This window comes from Rhea americana, unplaced genomic scaffold (assembly GCF_003343005.1).
Source record: "Rhea americana isolate MKP2758 unplaced genomic scaffold, rheAme1 scaffold_18, whole genome shotgun sequence".
NCBI classification, from domain to species: Eukaryota; Metazoa; Chordata; class Aves; order Rheiformes; family Rheidae; genus Rhea; species Rhea americana.
The window spans coordinates 5,134,331-5,157,521 of record NW_028185927.1 but is presented as its reverse complement, the minus strand read 5'-3'; the positions used below and the strand labels follow the sequence as shown (position 1 = coordinate 5,157,521).

Genomic DNA, 23,191 nt, shown 5'->3' with positions numbered 1-23,191 from the left:
GCGTGTGTGTGTGTGGGGGGGTCACCCGAGGCCCTGCGGGCGCCGTGCAGGCCGCTTGTTCAGCGCCGCGGGGGCGGCACCTTGCAGCAAAGAGCGGGACGGGGGGCTGCGGCCGTAACCTCCTAGATTGCCCAGCACGAGATGCCGGAGGCCGCGCGGAGGCACTCTGCTCCCGGCGGATCGCAGCGGTTCTGCCCCTTCGTCTCGTTCACGGCAACCTTTCAGAGCTGGAAAGCTGTGGCTTGAGCTRATTTGCAAGTACTTCTTTGCCCGTTTAATGTCACTTCGAGTTAACGTAGCTCTCTGTCTGTTTTCTTGTTTGTGCCTCAGTATAGTTCCGTCAGCGTGCTGCAATCAAGCATCTCAACACAGCTGAAGGAAGGAAATGTGGGTCAATGCACAAGCCGTTAAGTTTTGCAACCGAACACATAAAAAGATGATATAAAAAATATGAATATGCATAGTGCACTAAAGCTGTAGGTACATAGTGCCATGCTGAATAAAGTGACTAAAACGTTGCTTAGTCTGTGGTTCTGCTTAATTTTTGCCATTGCAGATGAGGGTGTTGAAAGCCCCTGAATGCTTTGATCCAGTCAGTGTCTCAGGCAGCCTGTGAGTGTATGTTTATTAATCATTGCCTGTTGGGATGGTTAACCCACTCCCTGCTGATGATGCTGAGAGTGGAAAAAAACATATAATATGATGTGTTCGYCCTCAAGTCATGCTCTGATGTGCTAGGATTATTATTGTCCATTTCTTTTATTTCAGCAGTGTTGATACCAGTAATTGAAAAACCTGGTGTAAGCAGCACCTCAGCTTTAGTGTAAAATGCTATAAAAACCTATAARCTTATATAGGGTCACAAAGGCCAGCTGTGAAATGTGGAAGTGGCACCTATTTACATCTGAAGGGTTGTGACTGAAAGCATGCCTTACTGACTTGTATCCAGGTACAGAACTGTAAAGTCATTTTCCATGTGGCTTGCCCTTAGATAGTTTATTTGCTCCCCAGCCCCAGCTGCTAAAATGGAGAGAGAGTCAGGAAAGATCCTTTTATGGCCGATTTGCTCCCTCTGCTGGCTTTACAAGAAAAGAACCAGTTGTGCATACAGAATTGATCATCCTAGGATGGCTGCATGGCTCTCACCCCAGTCTGTTCCCTCTCTCATGACAGACATTGTCAGATGTTTCAGAGCATCTGTGAGACAGCCTTCACAGAGCATGTGATGGGACTTCTTGAGGCTTGAAGGATGAAGCTTAATGGATTTAGTTGGTGTTGATCGCTATAACTAAATATTTTTGTTACCCTTGTGTGTTTGTATATACATATACACATATATATATATATATATCTCTACATGTATATATGTATACACATCACAGTAGAGCAAAGTGCTCAAAGCAGTATTTCATCCCTTCYTTTATGAGTCTTTGCCTGGATGCAGTAGCATGCTATGCTTGCTAAATCATGCATGGGTTACTGTAAATAATCYTGTTAGAAGTGTTTTTCTTCCTTCCACTATGTTCCAGTTTACAGACATCATTGAATTTCATATGCAATCATATTACTTGTTCATCTAAGTAAACTGTTAATTCTTTTAGTTGTCCCATGTGACAGGACAAGAGGCAATGGGCAGAAATTGAAGCACAGGAAGTTCCGCCTGACCGTGAGGGGGAATTTCTTCCCTGTGAGAGTGACGGAGCCCTGGACCAGGCTGCCCAGAGAGGCTGTGGAGTCTCCTTCTCTGGAGATCTTCAAGGCCCGCCTGGATGCARCCCTGTCTAACGTGCTCTAGGTGACCCTGCTGAGCAGGGAGGTTGGACTAGATGATCTCCAGAGGTCCCTTCCAACCTTACTGATTCTGTGATTCTATGATTCTTTGTAGAGTAACATATTAGTTTGTCATGTGCATATATGGCTGTCTCGCAGCTTACTGTTTTTTGACTCATTAACAGATACTGTAAAACACATGGGAATTTAATATTAAAGCTTGAAAATGCTGATCCATTTCAATAAGGAAAAGAGTACTTAGTATTTTATCCACTTYGATCCTATCATCAAGCTTTAGTGGCATGGTTTATGTAAACTTGCAGAAGTCCTTTTTCAATCAGTAACTTTTTAATTTTCCTTTTTGTGCTTCCAAAAATTCTCATAGCTAGACAGCCTCTGTGAAAGATGAATATGACACAGTCCCTATATCCCCCCTGCCTCCGTATCAGATTATGATCCTGCGAATCTTTTTTTCCTCTGAATTTTAATGATACAAATCCATGCCAGGTCTTTTAATRAAAAGAACTATATATTTCTTCATATTTATTCTTTATAATTAAGATACAAACTACAGTGTAGTGCAGGTTCCGGATTTTGAATTACTTGATATCTTGAGCAATCTGTGCCATCCTATTCTTGTATTGGCTGTTTCAGTGCTAATTGCTGTTGCTTCACTATATGCGCATCATCTTAAAACTAACATAGTGTCTTTTATAGTTGCCATTCAATAGGTTTTTAGATCATTTGCTGCAGATTGGAGGATAGAATAGACTGGATACACAGGGCGACCAGAATCAAGCAGTTAAAATAGTATGTAGAATTTTATCTCTGTAGCCTTCTTATTGATAGGCCAGATCTGAATCTTTATCTAATCTAATTTATACTACATTTCTTTTTCTATTGCAGGAAAAAAAAGATAGTCTTCTTGAATGTCCTGTTTCTATGCTATTGATTTATTTTCTGAGAAACAAAGCTGCAGTTTGGGCATCTGCAGTTCTTTAAAGCTTGTAATTGTATCTTGCCAAGTGCTGATGCAGTAAAAAGCAGTAGGCAGCCATATTTGTTCCTGTATGTGTGGTTTGGGGCATGTGAGACTTGGACAGACTTTATTTCCCAGAGAGCCAGATTCATGGAGCAATTCAGAGCCTATAAAATTTGGTCACATGCTACTGCCTGTAGAAGTTAGTAGTTTCTGAGTCTGTTGATTATGATGTCTGAGTAACAGTAATGAAGATTTGCTCAATTTTTATGCTATCATTAGATGCTGCAATCTCCTCCCCTCCCCCCAATATGTGCATATACATATGTGCATGTAGGTATATGGGAGAGGAGAGGCGATTAGAGAATTTTGTGCAGATCTGTAGAAATTTGTTTTTTCCATCCAATTAAGATACATTCCATTGATTCATTAGGTTATTAGTTTGTTCCTTGGCCTATACCTAACCTGTTTATACTTTTCCACCCTTTTTCTGAATGTCTATGCCCCGCTGGTGTATCTCCAAATTTCTTTTTCTTTGTTCCAAGYGAGCAAGGTCTAGAGAAAGTCTCTCTCTCTCTTACTGGTTTTATTTTCCTGCAGCATTGAACAGTAAGTAAGCAGAGGTGTTTATCCAGCAGGTCACATCCTTTATTCTTTTTGGAATTTCCCCTGAGCTGTAAAGGTTCTGGGTGATATCCCCAACACAATGCTCTTGATGATAACCTCTCTTCRTACTGCTTCTTTGAGCTGCTTCTGTGACTGCATACTGACGGTAACTTTTACTGTGTTGGTTTTTTTTCTCTTTCTTTCCCCCTGGAATTGTTATGTTTTAGTAATTATACTGTCCTTCTCCATGTAATATCTGGATATGCAGTAGTACTGATTGGACTGAAAATGGTGAGGGGTGRGAATTGAGGTTTCTACTACTGTACCCTGAATATATCTAGGGAATTCGGGGTTTCACTATGCAGCAAGAAGACAGTTTTGTAGGACATGCTGAAACCTGATCTCTGTGCCAAACAGAGAATTAAAAGCCCAGTCTTTGATGGTGTAGATGGAGGAAAGAAACAAACCTCTGATGAGAAGAACAAATTTGTAGGGGCAGAGGAATAGTATTGTGAATGAGAAAACAATGCAAGTAAACAAGGGTAGGATAAATGGAAACACAATGGTATCTTCAGAGGCAAGTGGTTTTTCTGTGGTGTATAGGTCGTGTCCTCCCTGCTCCCCCCCACTGCCATCCTATTCCTGTTTCTGTCAAAATGTTGAGCTTACAGTTTTACTTCCAGCTGAGGAGGGCTGGGCATGGTTCCAGTGTTAGCTAAAGTCAAGATTTCTTCTTCTCTTCTCCCTCTCTCCCAAGTAAAGTGTATGTGGAGCTTATGTAGGCCTTAGAGTAAAGCCCCACGTAAGTGGTTGCCCTTCTATTGTCACAAACCCAGCATTAATTGTTTACTTAATTAATRTTTTCTGATTCATATGCTGAATACACAGATTATTATCTCAGAATCTTTCCATGGAAGAGCCAGATTATCTTTAAGTAAAGCAAGATATCCTTTCCACAGTAAATACACATTTGTGTGATGTGAACCTAAGAGTACATTGAACAGGATCTCACTCTAACCTATGAGTAATCTTCCTTAGTATTTATGGGAATGTAAGTGTATGCAAAATACTGTTTTTTCTTCTTTGTCCAAGTCTAGAATGAAATAAGCAGCCTTTTTTCTTTTTTTTCTTTTTCTTTTTATCTTTGTTCTTGTGAATTTTAGAAATTCCAAATCTTTATGTATGATGGAAGAAGACGTTACAGTTCTAAGGCAACTGCTTAGCAACACTGCTTTGCTGTTTCGCAATCCGCCAGCTCTTCCCACACACTGCAGTGAAACGTACGTCATTTCACGGTGACTTGCATTCCAGCTCTTTTTTTGAGTTAGTTTTAGATCTCAAAGAAAATGAAACAATAAGAGTTGGAAGGAATAACAGGAACCTTTGGTGTCTTAGCTTTTTTTATAATAGGATGATTAATGCTTTAATATCCTTCTGCAATAACCATGTTCCAGAAGTTCTGGCTAAGAAAACTTGGGTGAAGCCCAAGAGCTAATTCAAACCACTTGGGAAAACCCCCCCTGAAGTTCCCACTTGGTTGGGTCTCAGCGTTTGATGTATAGCTTCTATATAAATATGTGCATGCACATATCCCTCTCTTTGCTCTTCTAATCTCCACTGCCCAAACTCCTAGAATTTCCAGTAGCAGGAGAGGTTACATTTGGTAAGAATGGATGCTGGAGAAGATAAGCAATGAAAGCAGAATTTAACAGGCCATCTCTATACCTTAATACAGATACAGGAAGGAATCGGAGGAAAACATTTGTAACTTCCCAGGCGTCCTCATTTCAAATTTGATACTGAAATCACCAAACTACTATACTTACCGTCAACTGCTGAAAGTTTTTATGGTATTTAGAGCTATTAATGCAGATTACAAAAACCTGTATCTTGATTCACGTCAGTGAAGCACAGCTAAGGTTGTAAAAAGCCCCTTTATTACTTGTCTTGTCTGCCACAGGGTCTAAGGTACAAAATTACTTTTTCAAGAGGGCTAAAATTGACTGTTCTAATACCAGCTTTTTTTTCCTCKAGTCATGTAACTTAGTGTATATAGATTAAAAAAAAAAAAAAAAAACTTACCAGCTTTTTCTATTCTGTACATTTCACTGAAATCTTAGCCTTATATTTAAATGTTTCTGAACTGATTCACTAGTCTGAATAGCCAGTTGTTCATACAGTGATGTATAATTCAAAACAATCATTGAATAATAAACCATCACAAATCCTCTCAGTTAAGGATAAACAACATATAATTAAGTATGATTTTTTTTTCCTTGTGCATTGACTTATACTGGGAGCAAACCAGCTTTTTAAGAGGTTGACRTAAGATTTAGTCTTGTGACTTGGAAGTTGAGGGCAATCAGTGCTCTCAGCTCAGGCTTTTAACAGGCAGGGAGGGAGGGTTTTCTGAGAAAACCAACTGGAACAGACCATGGTGGACATGTTGCCTTAGTTCTGTGTTTTGCATATAGAGCGGAAACTCTTTCTTGTGATATTCTTAGGAACAGACTAAGTTTATCCAACTTTTTCTATTATGTACTTTATGGACTAGGCATTATTATTTTTCCAGACTTCCTAGGAAAAAAATTATCAGGGGGTGATTTTCACAGCAAAGAATATGAAATAATATTAAAAAAGGGAGAAAAAAACTCTTTAACAAGAAATGATCTTTAATATTTCCTTTAGGTACTATTGTCAGCATCAGTTTCTGTGGTGTGACAAGTACAAGTGTAGTTTTTGTTTGGTGAAAGAAGTAATTTAATACAAGGCTTCATATCTAAATTTGGTTTAAGTGTTTTATCTGGGCAGAGTACTCTTTCAGAAGAGACCAGAACTGTTACAGAGCCATGTTAACTGGAATGTATTCCTTTGTTAAAATGATGCCATACTGAAAATCTTTTTCACTACTCTGTTGTTTGATAAACCAAGATGGAATGTTACCTGTAATCTGATGAATCACCGAGGAAGTGGCATTAATTACTTTTCTTTTCAGTTGAGACAAATGATACTGCTGCAAGAGGGAAGTTTCAATAACAGCTGCATTTATACTGTTAGTCATTGAAACTTAAATAATAATGGTGGAGAAAACTAATGATTATACAATAGGTATGTGACTTAACTAGCTTCAAATTCAACTTTGAAGCTTCTTTGAATTTCTGAGTGTAAAAGAGTTGAATAACTAATAAACTGTGCTATGATGTCTATTGGAAAATGTGCCAGGAAAACTGGTTACTTTCTACCAATCGCTGAGTATCTTTAGAGGTAGAGAACGTATTTAGAGTGAAGAACTTGGTACACTGAGGCCATAGATTAGTCCTGAATTTGTTTAGCCAAAAAAGAAGGTAGTAATGTTACAGAGATGTGGGACTTCTTCCTTGACCTGTTTGTTCAGTATAATTAGAAGAGGGTGAGTGATTAAATTAGCTTTGTATTAAGTAGCATGGATAATAATATTTACTTTTTAATTCTGAGAGTCTGAATTTATGCCTAGAAAAATGTATGGACTTTGCTATTATGGTTACATTTGCTAGATCCTCTTCTTTCCCTGTGACATGGGATCTTATGTTTTCTATTGGAAATCATATGTTGCTTCTCTTCAGCCATGTATTTCATAGTGTCAGGATGTTTAGATGTTAGCATAGCGGTGCCTTCTATCCAGTGTGAGGCTTTGTGTTTTTTTTTTTTTCTTGTGTTATATTTGCTGTAGAAAGGCTGAGCTGCATCAGGGTGTTAATTAGGCTTTTTGCGATGTGATAATTAAATTTTGTAAATGCACGTTGAGTAGATCCAGTGGAACCGGTTTTTGAAGTAACAAACGAACAGTAATGCGCTCAAACTTCCTTCATAAACAAGTGGTTATGATTCATCCTGCAGTATTTCGTGAGCTGTACAGTTCTTTCCTTGTTAGTTATGCTCTATGAACACAGAGTTTGGCTTACAAACTATTATTTCATAGATAAAGCAGGCATTAAAATGATGAAAAAAATAGTATTTTATTTCTTCCTTGAAGATCCATAGTGAGGTGATGCTGCGATTCTTACAAGTGAACAATTTGTTAAACACAAGGGTGGAGTTGATGAAACTGTACCAGTGGGAGGCAGAAGTGTGTGTGTGTGTATATATATATATATATATATATATATATATATATATATATATATATGTATGTATATATTTTCATATTTAGCACCTGCATTCTATACTTGATGGCAATCTATAAATATTTACATACTGCAAAAGTAAACGAGTTATTGTGGTAGCTGTTGCTATTTCTTGCTTTGACAGGAGTGAGGRAACTCTCAGAATCTGAGTTTAGGCATTGACTAAACATGCAAATATTCACATGCAGCTTCTGCCAAAGCTGCCATTTTGTGATCTCTGTTCTCATATGTTCAAACCTCTTTCTCTTTATTTCTATGTGCTTATGCTTTAAAATATGATAGTTGGAAAGAGCACTTCATTGGTCACTTTTTTCAGTATCTGTGTTTCAGCTATTTTTCATTTGAGCTGCTTATGTGTGTTCTGAGATTGTATTTGTTATGACCCGTTTTGTTCAGAGTGTCTGCAAAGATTTTTCTGTGACATACTTTGTTGTTTCAGAAGAGTCGGATAACTGTTGTGACAAGTACTCCTTTCAAGGTGGGAAGGGAGTATTCTGGATTTGAGTAAGTTGGGTGTGCTACCTGTCCTCCATCTCTGAAAGTATCCATTTCTGTGGTGTGCAGCTGGAATATTTAATAGCCTGTAGAGCCATTCACCACTGCTGTTGGCCAGAAAAGGTCACTAAAGCAATGAGGGAACAGATCCTATTAACTCAACAACTTCAGGAGAAAGGGAGCTGAAGTGCTGCATTTGCACTGTGGTGTGGCTGGCCCGGTGGTCTATGAACATTTCCTGCATTTCATTAAGCTCTGTATATGAATTTGATACTCCTAACAGGCAGTATAACAGCTGGATGAGCTCTATTGCATAGTAATAGTATTGTTTTAAAGCATGTGCCAGATGTAGGGGCTTTATTGCCCACAGGCACCAGGCTGTACAGCTGCTAATATCGTCTTTCTACTCCATTGTTCTGTCCATATCACTATTTTTTTTCCAGCTCTTGTTCCCTCAGATGTTATCCACCTCAGCAGGATCTGGCTCCTTCGCACTCTGAAGGTCTGTCATAGTCCTGGTCTGATCCCCTCCAGCATTTATTGAGATTTCCCTAAACCTAATGTCTTTGGGCTTGAGCAGCAATTTGTCCACCTTCCCTGAGCTAATCAGAAAAGTCATCAACTTCACTGCTCTTAGGATGTCATAAATAGTCTGCAAGTTGTTGTTAACCTTGACTCTGAGGTTAACAGGACATGGGTGCTCATTAGAGGTTTCAAATTTAAATGCTGAGAAGCAGGAGCTGTTGCTTTGCGACTGTTTTGTTTATGCTACTGTAGTTGCAGCTACCTCCTCCATCCCAGTGCCAAGCTTGCATCTCTTTGGGAGCTGAGGTTCTGGAGAGCTTAACGATGAGCTCTTTGGAACAGCAAATTACCTTCCAGTACTGTAACACCTACCACTCGCTTTACAGTGCCAGTCAGGGCCTTTGGGCATTTCTGCAGTATATATAACAGATAATAAACTGAATGCATATTAATGGAATCCAGCTGATTTAAAGGCCAAGTATAAGCTTTGTGCAGCTTAATGTAGGGGATTCAGAATTATCTGTTGGTGTCTTGAGACTTGTTGGAACAACTATTTATATTTACACTGTTTAAGAAGTGTGTGTCTTGTACTAATGAATGATGGATTCTTTAATCATTTTGTACTCACTGAAGTGCTTAAGCAAAAAGCACTTCAGAAGCATATTGTATTTAAAATTATAGTTTAGCTTGTCTCTATGACCATACTAATAACTTTTCACTCTTCCTAGCATTACTTGTGCTCCACAAGTGATAGAAAGGTTGAGTGTACTATACACAAAACTCTGGCATGTCTTATAGATATATTTTGAGCCTGCTAGTCAAGCTTATCCCCACCTGGAACAGCAATGCTAACAGATTATTAAGTTTTTCTTTTCTAAATGCCTAAAAAAGACATCCAATCTTCTTTGGTAAGTGATATCTGTATATGTAAAAACACTCTGCCCAACACGGTGGCAGTCAGAATAGAACAAGAAACAAACCAGAGGCAGGTTGGGGAAGAGAGGATGAGCATGTCTAAGTTTAGACAAGAATCAATGGATGGGGTTGAGGCATTTTCAAGGTTGGGTTTGTGGCTGCTTTTTGTGTAGTTTTTGTTTCTTTTACATGTATGTAGTTTTGACCTGATATGTGCCTTTGTTTAGAAGCAGTTTAGTGCCCTCAGAGCACTGACACATCCAAACAAAAGAGGAATTTCACCTGGTCCTTGGTTATGAGGAAGGTGTAACAGAAAGGAACCACAATGCAGCAGATCTCAAGCTGAGTATCAATTAGGAACATCGTGCTATGGGAAGAGGACTCACATGGAAGTGGAATGTTGTCCGCAAGATGTGAAAAGTCTGTTTAGTGCAGAAAAACCTTTAGCTGGAGTATTATGTCTAGTTCTGAATGCTACAGGTCAGAAAGGATGAGAGAGTCCACAAGATCAAGAGGGGAGTGATGACAACAGAGTTCTAGGAAAAATGCAAGAAAGGGCTGAATAAGTGGGTCTTGTTTAGTCTAGAGAAAAGAAGACTGAGAGACACATAATAAGCCTTCAAAGTAGTAAAAAATTACTATATATATAGGAGAAGAACAAATTTTGCTATTTCAGTTGCAAGTAGGACAGGGAGTACTGGGTTCTAATTGTGGCAAAGGAAATTTAGAAAGCAGTATTTTTTCTTGATAAATGATCTTAATGTAAATAATACATTTATCAATGTATTATTACATTGATATTGTATAAATGTAAATAATACATTTATCAATGTAATAATACATAGATAAATGATCTAATATTATGTTAAGCACTGGAGTAGATTGTCCAGGAAGGATGTGGAGTCTGTGTCGTTAACGATCTTTCTAAAGAATACTCTGGAGAAGTAATGATGCTTGGAATTGATTCTGCCTTGGAAGATGAGAAGACTAGTGACCTCTCAAGTTTCCTTGGAGGTCTGCTTTCTAGATGTCTAAATCAAAAAGAAGAAAAAAGGTGTTAAGGTAATGCAGGGATACTCTGGAAAAACAGCAAGAATTTACAGTGTGACTTTGCAAAAGCATACTGCTTTACATCCATGCCTATTTTCTTTCACATTTAATACAATTTGATAGTTTCAGTCATTTAAGAAGTATTGTAAGTTGAACTGTTGAACTGTGCATTATCCTTGATGTTTTGTAACCACTTTATTAGAAGGATGGTATGTATAAAAAGAAACTTTTACAAAAAAAAAAAAAAGTACATTCAGACAACTGTGGGTTTTGTAATTTCTCCAATAGTTCAAAAACATCTTTGATGTTTTTATATCTTAAGCTGAAACAGGATCACTTTGGTGGCAGCCCAGATCATCATATGTGAGTTATAAGTTTATAAATATGAAAATAATTTGAGATTCAAAAAAGTGCTATATTTATTTTAAGTGGCAAAGTTATTACAGCCTACATCTGTCATTGGATGGAAAAAATAACAAAGGCTGAAAAATGCGTTTCAAATAAAATCCCTACCCATCTGGTATTGTTTATGTATTGCAGCTATATTGTACTGGTCACCACTTAGTCCACATGATCTACATGTGATTGTTCAGGTTTTTTTGTTTGTTTTGATTTATAGATGACTTTGATGACCTTGTGGTGAACAACAATGATGTCGTGCTCAAAAATATCGCTGAAGATTTGCGAAATCGCTTACCCATTGAGGCAATGTTTAATTCGGAACACCTAGCTATGCAGAAAGTAAGCTAATTATTATGATCTGTGTGCTGAACCACATCACTTATTTGGCCACTATGCTGATTTCATTTATATCAGCTTTACTAGTAGATAATAATAAAGAATGTGCACTGGACTGAGATATGGGAAATCTCAGTTTGGCTCCCAGATCTGTTGCTGCATGTGTGACTTCAGGCAAGTTGTTTCATACTTTTTAATACTTATAAGCTATTTGGCATATCTTTCATTCTGTGTGGTATGACACTTGTCACAGTGATTCTTGAGCACTAAATCTCTAACAGGATCTAACAGCCTTCTTAATAAAAATAGAAATATAGGGCCAGTGCTTTGCTGTTGCCATAATGTGGGCAGCACAGAAATGATTTTCATTTCTTTTCAGATTCTGATGGCTCAGAAAGAGGTGGGCTGTGAGTCCTGTGGGAAGGGAGGGCACCTTTTCTGCGTGAGCTGCCTGTATAGGTGGAAAGTTAACACATTTCCCAGAAAAGTGGTACATGGCTGCTAAATGTAATAGAAGATTGGCCACATGCAACCATCCTGCTAGAGGGAGGAAAGAGGAGTGGAAGGATGAAGATTAAACCCCTTGAAATGTTGAGAAAGGAGACATCCCAAGTGATATTCTTTTGATTGGAAGTGATACATGCATTAATCATGGATGTTTCTAGATGGAGGCATAAAACGTGAAAATGACAATCTTTAGACAGCTAAAGTTGAGCAGCAAAATTGCCCTTTCTCCTAAATTTAAGTTACCTTCTCCTCATGAAAGTTGAAAAGAAAAAACTTCTGGTTCTGTGTACTAAAGCTCTGTCTTGCCTCCTCTATACCAAAGCCAGCTCTAAGGAGACAGATTCACAGCGGGTCTCCTGCTCAGCTGTAAAAACCTCCAGCTTTCTTTCCTTTGTCAACTTTCACTTACTGGTAATTTCAGTGGAATTTGATGATCTAGTTTACATGCAGGAATTCTATGATTTAACTCCATTAATTCTTAATCAGGATAGTTAATCTATAGAAAACTTGTTTGGATAGTTTCTTAAACTTTCTTGAGAATAACTAATGCCAGCTTTGATTTGATCAGACCAGCTGTGCCTTTTGCAGAACTGTAGAATACATTGAATTTAAATATATCTAAAATAAACTATACCATTAGTATTGGACTTGGRGAAACTACTAATAAGGAGGAACTGCCGCACAATTCCCAGAGTTCTGATGTGTAATTTTTGACTAGGGAAAAACTTGGATGTCGAGTTTGGGGAAAGGTAAGCTGGTGGGCAGATTACCTGTGTGACAGTATAAATGAAATCAGGATACTTTGTTACGGCTTTCTTTGGTTTTGTTCCTTTTCTCAGATACACCAGCATCCACTGCCCATGATTCATGTTGATGCATTCCTTTATGATGATGATTTTGTTGATTCATTGTGTGAGGAAGGGAAAATGAGTAGGAACTACTGCACAGAGTGTGGCTCATACAAGACTGCATCTTTAGGTAAGTGCTCATTTGGGAACATGAGAAACAAATTCTGTTTAAATAAATTGGTGGGTGTGGTCACTCAGCTGGACAACAGAACATCCAGCTGATGGAGAACCTTGTTCAGACTGGTGCAACACAGGCCAGAATAATTTCCCATAACCAGTGGAAGGAGACTCCTAGACACGTAAGCCAAAATAATTTGCTGTGCATGAGTGACAAAAGTTGCTCGCAAAAGCTGGGCAGGGAAGAGTCAGGGCTGTGTACCACCGAAGAGAAGGATACAAAAGGAAGGCAATACCATAGCAAACCATGCAGTAGCCTGTCTCCTCTTGCACACTGAAGAGCAATAGGAAATACCATGTTAAAGCCTGCATGTGGTGTGGTACGGATCAGTGCTGTCACCAATATAGCATAGGCATTGAAGTTTATTTTAGGAACATTCAGTTCCTTAAAATCTTGGAGTTGAAATTTCAAGTCGTTAAGATGTCTGCCCATGACAAAGTTTGCACAAACTGTGTTGAGCTTTAGGTACTGTGTTTCTATGTTTACTTAAATGATTCCAAGTTATTGTATCTTCTGTTCTTTAATATGTTGTCACTATGCAGACAAAAGCAATTCAGTTTCATGAAGGATTTCAAGATTCTCCATGTAAGGGAATGAATACCCAGCCTCAGGACAGTCGTCTTGGCAGGCTGCCTCAGATCTGCAAACCTTGGTTTTCCAGGGTCCCCAATACTAGTTTAGTCAGGAAAACAGACAGGTTTTCAGTGAGGATAACTCTTCAGATTTATATTTCATTGATTAATACCACATTAGTTAGTACTGCCCACCCAACACCTTTCTTTTGTTCTTATTTCCCAGAGTTTATTTCGCATTCCTTTTCCCTCATGGAACTGAAGTTTCTTTATCAACATGTACTGCCTGACCTGACAGGAAAGGTAGTGGTTGACGTTGGCTCCAGGCTTGGTGCAGTGCTATTTGCGGTAACTTCCAGCACAGGAATTCATATTTTATTACTGTGACATACATTTTCCCTCTTCTCTGACTGCCTCCTCTCGTTACTCCATCTTGAACAGGTCATTCTGAGAGGCATCTCTAGCCTGACTGAACAATATAAGGTGCTGTTTGCTAGTGATTTCAGTTCTTGTTCTGTTCCCCAYAAAAAGAACTACAAATGATCTTGGTTGCGGAGAGGAAAAGTCTGTTGTCCAATAGAGTAGCATATTACCATCACAGATGCTGCTCTTTTGCTAATTATTGCTGTATCTCTCCTTCATAAGTAATCTTCTCCTGTATGTCTTGACCATGTCTATATATAGATCAGTTACGTTAAATTCCTTTATGAAGCTGACAAACTGTTAAATTATGCAAAGGAAGACTTTGATATGAATTTGTCTTCTGAAACATATTGTCCTGCTCTGGGTTTTAAAATGCGTATAAAATACTTCATTGAGAAACTTGAGTGCAATTTTGATTGCTTTTGGCATGGCTGGTGTAACATATGGCCAACAGCAACGCAAAACACACATTACAACTTTTGTACAAAAGTCAATGGCTCTTTAGGGCTGAGTCTTGGAAACACTTGAGCATATAATTTTACTCATCTGAAAAATCTAATTTTGGGACTACTCAAATGAGGAAAGTTACTCCCATTTGTAAATACTTGCAGCATCGGATCCTTAAATGGTAATACTGTTGCCAGCTATTATATTTATTTTGAAGTACTTAAATGCTTGTATTGTTTTAGCAGAAGATAGTCTCAAGATAAAGCAGCAACAAAGTTTTTTTTTTAAAAAAAAAAGAGAGTTCTCCTTTTCATCATATTCTTGGTTTGTATTGGAGAAGTGGTAACTTTATTTTCACAGGTTGCTTTTCCACCCTCAGAGTTGAATGCTTTCAGAAAACTTTAATAATTAGATTGCAGATTGAGATATCTCTGACATCCTATACATTTAACATTGCTAGTTTGCCTTTCCCATTATTAGCAAACTGTATTTATGGTGTTCACTGGAGACAGAACTGTAGTTAAAGCTAAAGCAATATCCCCATTAGCTCTGTAGGCTCAAGTACTTGCACTTTTTCTGTTCGTTGTTTTTGTTAATCTCCAACAAATTTCCATAATCTCAGTCCAAAACTGAGCTGTTTAAGCATTTTGGGTTTATGACTGAGGAATAATTTATCTTTTTTTCCCCCATGCGTACCTATATGAAGCACTTGAAAATAGTAGTAATGCAATGCTTAGAGGTGCTGAAACAGTTTCTAACCTGAAGTATTGCCCTATATTATGGGTCCCTTGTTAGCTACTTTCACTCACTTTGAGTGTGTGCATAGTCGTGGATCTTTTTTTGCTCTTGCTATTTTCCTCTTTCTTTCTTACAAGAAAGAAAAATGTACAGAGAGTGTTTAAAGACTGAGCTTCTTTGCCTTTCATGGTATTTTTATGATTTAGTTTGTAGTGTTTTTTTCCTCCTTTGGCTAGTTTACATGTTTTGCAATTGAGGTAAAGTTACAGCTCTCCTTTTTATTATTTGAACTGTCAGCTTGGATCTCTTACTAAAATTCATGAGAAATCAGTGATAATTGCCAAAACAAGGGCTGAGCTCTGAAAAACATATAACATCCACTGTAAGACATTTCTCAACTTCCTGTTTTAAATGCTTTCTTAATCTTTTGCTCTATTTTTCCATTTCAATTGAAATGTTTGAAGTCACCTTAAAGGCATCACAGTTACTAAATTTCCTTTTCCTAATGTAGGGTTATCTTTATAGCTCAGCATCCCAACTGTATGGAGTAGAAATGAATGCAGACTTTTGCCAGTTGCAAGAAATGACAATTACAAAATACCAGTTCATTGACAGAATAAAGGTAACTAAATATATGGCTCAGTGTGTATTTTTAACCAACCATGCAGTAAGTATTCTGTTTCTTGGAGTGACTGGTAAATCAGCATTCTGAAAAGAAGTCTCTGCCTTTGCTTGTTTTGGTCTTAAACAAAGGCTTTTTGTTGGAAAAAGGAGTTCTAGAGCAGAGAAAGACAGAAATTATCAAAATACAGTAACATGTTGAGTTGCTTAGCCTTTTTCCTGAATGGACTTACCTGGTGGCTCATGCGAAACAGATACAGCCTAGCTGCTTCTCCCAGTGAAGTCAACGACAGGTTTGCCAATAATTTCTGGGAAACTGACTGTGTAAAATGTTTAWATCTTGAATAAAAAAAAAAGAGGGGGGGCATCTGTGTTCATTAATACTAACAGATTTTCTTAACATTTGCAAACACTTAAGGGCTTCAGGTTATTGATGTATGTTTTCTCAGAACATTCAAAAAACAAGATGAGTTTCAAACAGTCTGATGTTACAGTATTTCCCTACTCCCATTACGGGAATAACTACAATTATTTTAATGAGAAAAGTGTCGTTCCCCCCCCCCTTTTGGGGGATACTAGTAGCTTTAATACCAGCAAAAGTTGGTGAGTAGAATGTGTTCAGTGAAATACTGGCCTTAATCCTCTGTTATGTGCATATGCTTTTGAATGGAGTCACACAAACTGTTGGGTGCAGTAATTTCTTGAGAATTAAAATAACCAATTAAAAGCTAGAAAGAAATAGTAAATATTAAAATATTTAACACTCAGTTAAGCAGCATCACTAGGTTGCCCAGTTTAATGCCGGTTGCTGCCAGTTTTATCTATAACCTTGTTTTTTGCAAATGTTTTGGATTCATGTGTGTATCACCATGTTAGGAGACTAAAGGTGCAGACAAGAACTCTGTGAAGTTAATCCAGTGGAGCTGGAGATGTATGTACATGTTTTTGAGCCTTGTGTRTTCTTCACTGTAAGAATTTTTGTTCTTCCTTCATACCTTGCAATTCTGCTGAAATATTCATTTCAGAGTAAAGATAAGAAGATTTTTCAAAGTAATGCCTGAGGACTTTACTACTTGAGTCTCATTAGATGTTTAGTCATGTGACTCCTGTTATCACATTGCTTTGAACATTTCATTCTTAGATTTTTATTTTGCCCCCAAATTAATCCTCTCCAGAGATACAAACTGGCTTGGAAAATAGTCAAAATCTAGTTACTGTTAACAATCTGTGATTCAAAATTGAAAAACTTTGAAGAGACACCCCCCCCCCCCAAATAACCATTGATTTTCAGGTATTCTGATTTTTATTAGAATATTTGTAATGGCTAAATTTTTATGAGTGAATTTTGTATTCCTTCAGTCAACATTTGATTTGTTAAAGTACATAGAAATTGCCCTGTGTTTGCCATTTGGACAAACGCTTAGGTGCTGGGAGGAGAGTTACACGGCTGAACAGATCTTGAGAAACTTCAGACCTCAGTTCAGAAATTGCTTGTACCCCATCAGGGCTTGGTGTGCGTTCCTGCTGGCAACAAGGCTGTTTTAATCGGTTGCTGCCCCTTCTGTGATGCTAACACAATTCTTTGCGCAAGCACGTAGCCAAACAGATTAGGGAACTGATCCAGCTGAACAAAGCCAGGAGTAAAGCGGTGTTCCAGGTGGAGCAGATCTAGGTCTAGCTCATGATGCAGCCACACACATTTGTGCTGTCCCAGCAGAGGGAATGATGTAGCAATGGGAATGAGTGTGTGTCTGGGAAGAATCCTATTCCTCTAAGAGACAGAGCCTTCAAACATTAACCTGTCCATTCTGGGTGAGGTACAAGAACACAGTTGCTTTCTTTCCTTGCTACAAGCAGTGGTGGACAACTCAGCACGGTAATGCGTTTAATGAAGTAGAGCTGTGTGTTTTACAGAGTCAGAGCCTACACAGAGAACTAATGAAATATAGTTCCCAAAGATGAAATGCTGTGGTGTCTAATTTTTACAAGCAGTAGAGCTTTGTTGCTGTTATAGCTAATACTGAAATACTTGGCTAAACTTGTCCTAGTGCATTCTGGAGTTACAAACTGCAGCCACTCATTGCCTTTTCCCCCACTTGAACCCCTGCAATTTGCATGGGTAGTACCTGTTTCTGCTGCTGGTAAGAACAGCATGCTTTGTGTGCTCTACAAGTATAGGTATATTGTTAAGTGGGCAAAATATGTTTTTAGCAGATGAAATGTATCATATGTTTTATCTGCTGAAAAACATATTTTGCCTCCACTGTATCACTTGTTTGAAAGTGACCTGAGGTGCTCATGTCCTTTTTGGTAGACAAAGGTACGTGAAGGACTCTGAAATTCAAATCGGCACCTGTGCTGACCGGAGAAGTAATTGTTCAGTAAGATAAAGCACTTTGTCCTCCCGTGCCGTAGAGCATGCTGCCTTTCCAGCATTCCTAGTCCCAATATATGTAACAAGAATTCAGATATCATGCCTGTCAAGATCTGTCAAGTTGTTTCTAGTTGTGATCCCTTAGTAACCCGCTGTGCCTGTGAGATGCCTTTTGATAACCTCATAAAAGCTTTGGCTGGCTTAAGTCCTTTACTGAAATCAGTCAACACTTGTGATAAAACATAGGTAAGTGAAAAGTAACAGACATCGCATGCATCAGCTCCTTTCCTGTGGCACGCAGCGTTCTAGATTAAAAGTCAGATACAGCATTTCGCATAACATAATTGAGTATTTTAATTAGGAGGGTATTTTTTWAAAAACTTACTCTGGTTATTTTACTTAAGTTTTTATCTACTGTGAAATCAGTGAAATATGCCTTTTTATGCCTGGTTCAAAATGATGGTAGCAGATGCTGTACTACGCTGACAAGCTTCATGTCTACTTGAAGTCTGTGTTTGTCTCTTGAATTAATTTGTCTTGTGAAATTTCTCTCCTTCAGGTGGTTCACGCAGACATCTGTACTCAGGCTTCACTTCTTCAGAAGGCTGATGTTGTTGTAATGAATAATGTCTTTGAATATTTTCTTGACAGACTGGAACAGGCCAGGTAAGCTATGTGTCTAAACAAGTAACCTATTTCATTGGCATTGTGCGTGTAACCCTGTGAGTTATGGAAAACCTTCAGGTTGTGCTTTTTGAAGTCGCATACATAAATTATATAAGGAAATTGTTTTAGACTGCCTACATGTAATTGTTAGGCTTTACTGCTAAGTTATGGCAGGTTTATTTTTTGTTAAACCAACTAAACACTCTTCATTTGTTTACCCAGACCTTTCCCTGAATCTTTACACTGAACCATTAGAACAGTATCCAGCCGTTAAAAGGTTTGAAGTTACTGTGCCAGCATACCTTTACTATAACTTTAGGTTAATCTGCAGAAAGAGAACAGGTTGCTTTCATATATATCACTGCAAAATACAGTTAATGGTATTTCTAACATGATCATAAATAAATAATAASAAACAGATATATCGTTAAGGTTGTCACTGTCTTCTTTCTGATGCAAGCCGCTCACAGATGAGCTTTTGTTGATCTAACTGCATTCTTTTAAGATGTAAATAACTTGATAAAGTTACCGTGCCTTTAGCACTGGCAGCCCAAAGGAATGAATGCCTGTGTGTCAGCCCAACCAAGTCTGACATTTGCTAGCAGCTGAAGCTAAGGCTTGTCCCACTGCCCTTGATATCAAGCAGTTGATGTTGAGCAGAGAGGCGGAATGCATCAGTGAAGCGTAGTGAGTGTTTCGAATTGCCGGGAGATTTGTTTCCAGGTACATGAGTGAGAATTCAGCTGATTCCTGAAGAATTCAAGAACGGTGGTTTAACATTGCACGGTACCATGAAGACAAATGATGTCTAAAGAGCACTAGAAATTCAATTCTTTTTGTCTGAATTGCCATGCCGTGAGAAATCCTGACTTGCAAAATCAGGAAAAAAAAAAGGAATGCTGGGAGCTATCTTTAAATACTACCATTGCTAATATCTTTTGTGAAGCATTTTGTCACAACTGCAGTGTAAGTAGGTAAAGAAAAATTTGTTAATGAAACAGTGGGATTGGGGACTGGATTTTGTTTTTCAAAACTAAAAGTTTAAAGGGACAAAGTACCAGTGTTTAAAGCTAGTCCAGAGTGAAGGTGTTGACAATGCAAAATGGCAAACAGGCATGTGTCAGAGTGAAATAGAAGTGTTTCAAATAATAATTCAAATAATAACATTATAAGATGATGTATTTCCTCCTCTTCATATGGAACTTGATTTTGTTCTTACAAAGGTATTTGAGGTATTAACAGATAAGCAGATAAATCAGTATTAGCTGATAAATATGTATAGCAAGTCCTTTAAGCTTAGTCTATTTTTAGGTCATTTAACTGTAGAAGTGTTAGATTTATTGTATATCAAATGTGTTTCTTTTCATAAAAACTGGTGACCTACTTTTAAAATGTGTTTCAGAGCTTGGGAGTTTATTGCTTGTAATGTAAGGAAAAGAGGGTCGTTATTAGTAACGGTTCCGAGCCTTGAAGAATCTCTCTCAAAGCTCCAGGTAAGTTCTCTCAGCCAGTTTTAGCCAATGCATTTTCTTGCTTTCTGTGACAGTGGCAGTTCTGTAGCTGAGGCTGTTTGCCAGTATTGTCATGAGGGCAGAAGATACAGTACTCTCTGGATACTCTTTCTGGGTTGTTCACCAACTCTGCATTGATTGTCTCCAGCTGTAAAATGGAAACGCCAATCTATCTCAATAGGCTGCAGGAATTATTGTATTTTATATGTATTATTAACAACACCTTAGTGTGAGGTTAAGAATATAATATTACTAGCAAAGCTGTATTATGATGTTAGTAAGTTATGTGATAATCATATCCACTCCCTTCAGACTACTACTAGGTACAGAGAACCTATGGAGCCTTAGAAGTATATATGTATTCATAAACTTTCAGTTAAAAACCAAACCTTGAAATGCTTTCCCTATTCAACTCCACATTTGCACATTGCCTTGAAACATGATAAACTGCTTTGCCAGTGCAGTGGGAGAAGGAATTGTAATAAAGAAGGACCGTACCCTGAGGATATCCAGTCTTCTGACCTGCTGTTAGCATAGAAAATGATTCATATTATGCCAATATGAGCTGTTAGAAGTACAGATTAGGGAGAGATGTGGTCTCCAGCATACCAAGTGATTGCTGCTGGGTGTTTTGGATCAGTGACATAGCTTTAAATTGCTCTTGGAAACAAACAGAATGGCAGTGCAGCTTTTAGAGGTGTTTAATACCCTGTGCTGGTGGTGATGTTGAAGAATAGTAACCACTTCTGATGGGGCAACCTCTGCTTTGTGGCCATTTTACCATGGGTTTGTATAGGTTACAGCTGCTGTGTGTATGATGCCTAGGGAAATTACCAGTCAGTGGGCTGACTTTGGTTAGGAAATAAAACACTAATAATACACGACAAGGCTATTTATAAAGGGGCTTGCTGGCCACAAGGGTCTGCTTTAGAGAAATTGAATCACTCATTACTTTTATGTGGATGGGTGAAATACATCCTAAGCCCCAGGAGCAGCAGCAGTGGTGTCACTTGACCTTTTCTTGGAGCAGGCAGTAGTTATAAAACAGCTGAGAACCCCTTTGTAGTTTTAATACAATACCCTCTGGGTGTAAAACAAGAAAGTACCTGTGATTCTTCCCTGCTACAGTTAGCTGCTGCCTCACCACTTCTATCAAAATGTTGCCTTCTGATCAGGATGCTTGAGGCTTGTACAAATGCAAATGGAAGGCAGTTGTAACATGCTAGAAAAATATCTAAACTACTGACTGAAATAATTTTAAAAAGTTATATTTAGTTCTCTCCTATTTAGGTTAAATGACGTTTCCAGAAATGAGTTATGAGTGCTACGTAATTTTGAATTACTAATCCCTTTTATTATGTCTTGCCTTCTTAATTTTGTACTGATCTTCAAACTCCTGTTATGCTTCTCAGAATTGTGTTAATTTAAGGATCTGTTTTCATTGTTTCAGACGGATATACAGCTCAGCCAGTGGGTAGAAGAGATACAGCTAAACTATGATGTGTACATGGAAAAGGAGGCTGACAAAGAAGCACTCGAACAAATACATTTATACAAGATTCTCTAGTACCTGCACAAATTTACCAATATACATGTAAAATCGTACATATTTTGAGTCTAAAAAGAGCTCCAATTGATTTGTCTGAATAAATCAGGTGAAAACTCTTATTGTGATTAATCTCAGTTATAGCTGTGGTTTGTAATGAGAAAAGGTCTTTTGAAACAGGTTTGCTTCTGGAAGCATTTTTTCCAACGGAGTTATCCTTATGGTTTCATTTTGTGCAAAAATGTTTGAAGGAGTGTCTACTTACTGATGCTAAAGTTTGTGCACTAGCATTGTGCGTTGCTAATGTTTGTTAAATATATCAAATCTAAGAATAGTGAATCACTAGTAAGGTGAATGATAGCAATACATTTAACATAATTTTACTTAAAGGCTGTAGTATATTAGTTTGCTGTTTTGTTTTGGTATAGACCACTTGACCCTATTATCTTTACTGTTCATCCTATGGAATTTCTAGGGTTTTTTCCTGTCTTGATAACAGGAGAATCTGCTGTTTTTAGTTAAAAGAAAAATGAGTTTTTCCATTTAGTTAGTCATCCTTAAGGTGGCTTGTAATGTAAAATACTTGCAGACACCTAAGAGTCATTGAGAATTGATACTGCGAATCCAGGATGACAAAAAAAAAGTCCACTTCCTGGACTTTTGATGAGGAGTTTGGGAAGTACAGTAAGGGGTTAAGAAGCTGAAAATTCTGAACAGGTGTCACGGCTTAATGCGGGCGTGGTGGTAGCATAAAACATTGGAAATTCGTAACAGAGCCTCCTCAGAGCGAAAAGATCCACATACGCCCACCACATTTATATTTAGATTTTATATTCTAAGGACGTAAAGCTTTTACTCAGCTGCAGAATGTTTCAGCTTTTAGAAAACATTGACAATCAAGTACAGAAACATTAACTTCAGGAGTTTTGGACTAAGTGAATTCTCARTTTAGAAGCAACGGTAGTGTCTAAAAATTTGCTGCACAGCTTAGGTCTATTGCAAATGGGAAGACTTGAAACTGAATTTCAGTCTTCAAATGATTTCCAGGTTGGTGAACTTTGTAAGATACACTGTAGGCAAAAAGGAGCAGTGGCTATTAGGCACTCAGTAACATAATTGGTAAATGGTACTGCATAAAGTGTATTGAGTTTTAAAAAGTCAATTTTTCATGGTTTGTTTGGAGTGGAGGAAGAAGTTTTAACTTGAGTGATGTTGAACTCCTGCCCAAATACTGTGTTGAATCTATTCTTGCATTTAAAAAAAGCAAAAGTTTCCATCTCTGTTAAAAATGTTTATTTTGTTAAAGTAGAATAACTGAACATTTGGTTACTTAGTTCTCAATGGAGCAAACGCACTAGAAAGGGAACCTGGAAGAGGTTAAGCAACAGAGCAATACGAGGTAATGCGAGGCTGATAAAGCTGACAGAAGAGAACAAGAAATGAGATGAGAAATGCATGTGCAATTCGGAATGAAGAAATGAGCACCGAAGTAATCGGTACGGTACAGTGGAAGCTGGGA

At 38.0% G+C, this 23,191-nt stretch overlaps 1 protein-coding gene across 1 annotated transcript; it reads left to right on the top strand.

Moving 5' to 3' along the window:
• The first annotated feature begins 141 nt into the window (after positions 1 to 141).
• LOC146597634 (uncharacterized) lies at positions 142 to 21,791 on the top strand. Its single transcript, XM_085301816.1, has 9 exons — positions 142 to 213; positions 336 to 387; positions 11,123 to 11,244; positions 12,588 to 12,726; positions 13,573 to 13,694; positions 15,466 to 15,576; positions 18,509 to 18,615; positions 20,018 to 20,108; positions 21,577 to 21,791. The coding sequence occupies exons 1-9, from the start codon at positions 142 to 144 to the stop codon at positions 21,691 to 21,693; spliced, it is 933 nt and encodes a 310-aa protein (XP_085157942.1). The 3' UTR covers positions 21,694 to 21,791.
• Positions 21,792 to 23,191: the final 1,400 nt, after the last annotated feature.

Excerpts from the sequence above, each read along its gene's own strand:
- LOC146597634 (XM_085301816.1), top strand. The coding sequence starts at position 142 with ATGCCGGAGGCCGCGCGGAGGCACTCTGCTCCCGGCGGATCGCAGCGG. Across the intron at positions 388-11,122 it reads CACAGCTGAAGGAAGGAAAT|ATGACTTTGATGACCTTGTG; the intron begins GTGGGTCAATGC and ends TTTGATTTATAG. Across the intron at positions 18,616-20,017 it reads GACAGACTGGAACAGGCCAG|AGCTTGGGAGTTTATTGCTT; the intron begins GTAAGCTATGTG and ends AATGTGTTTCAG.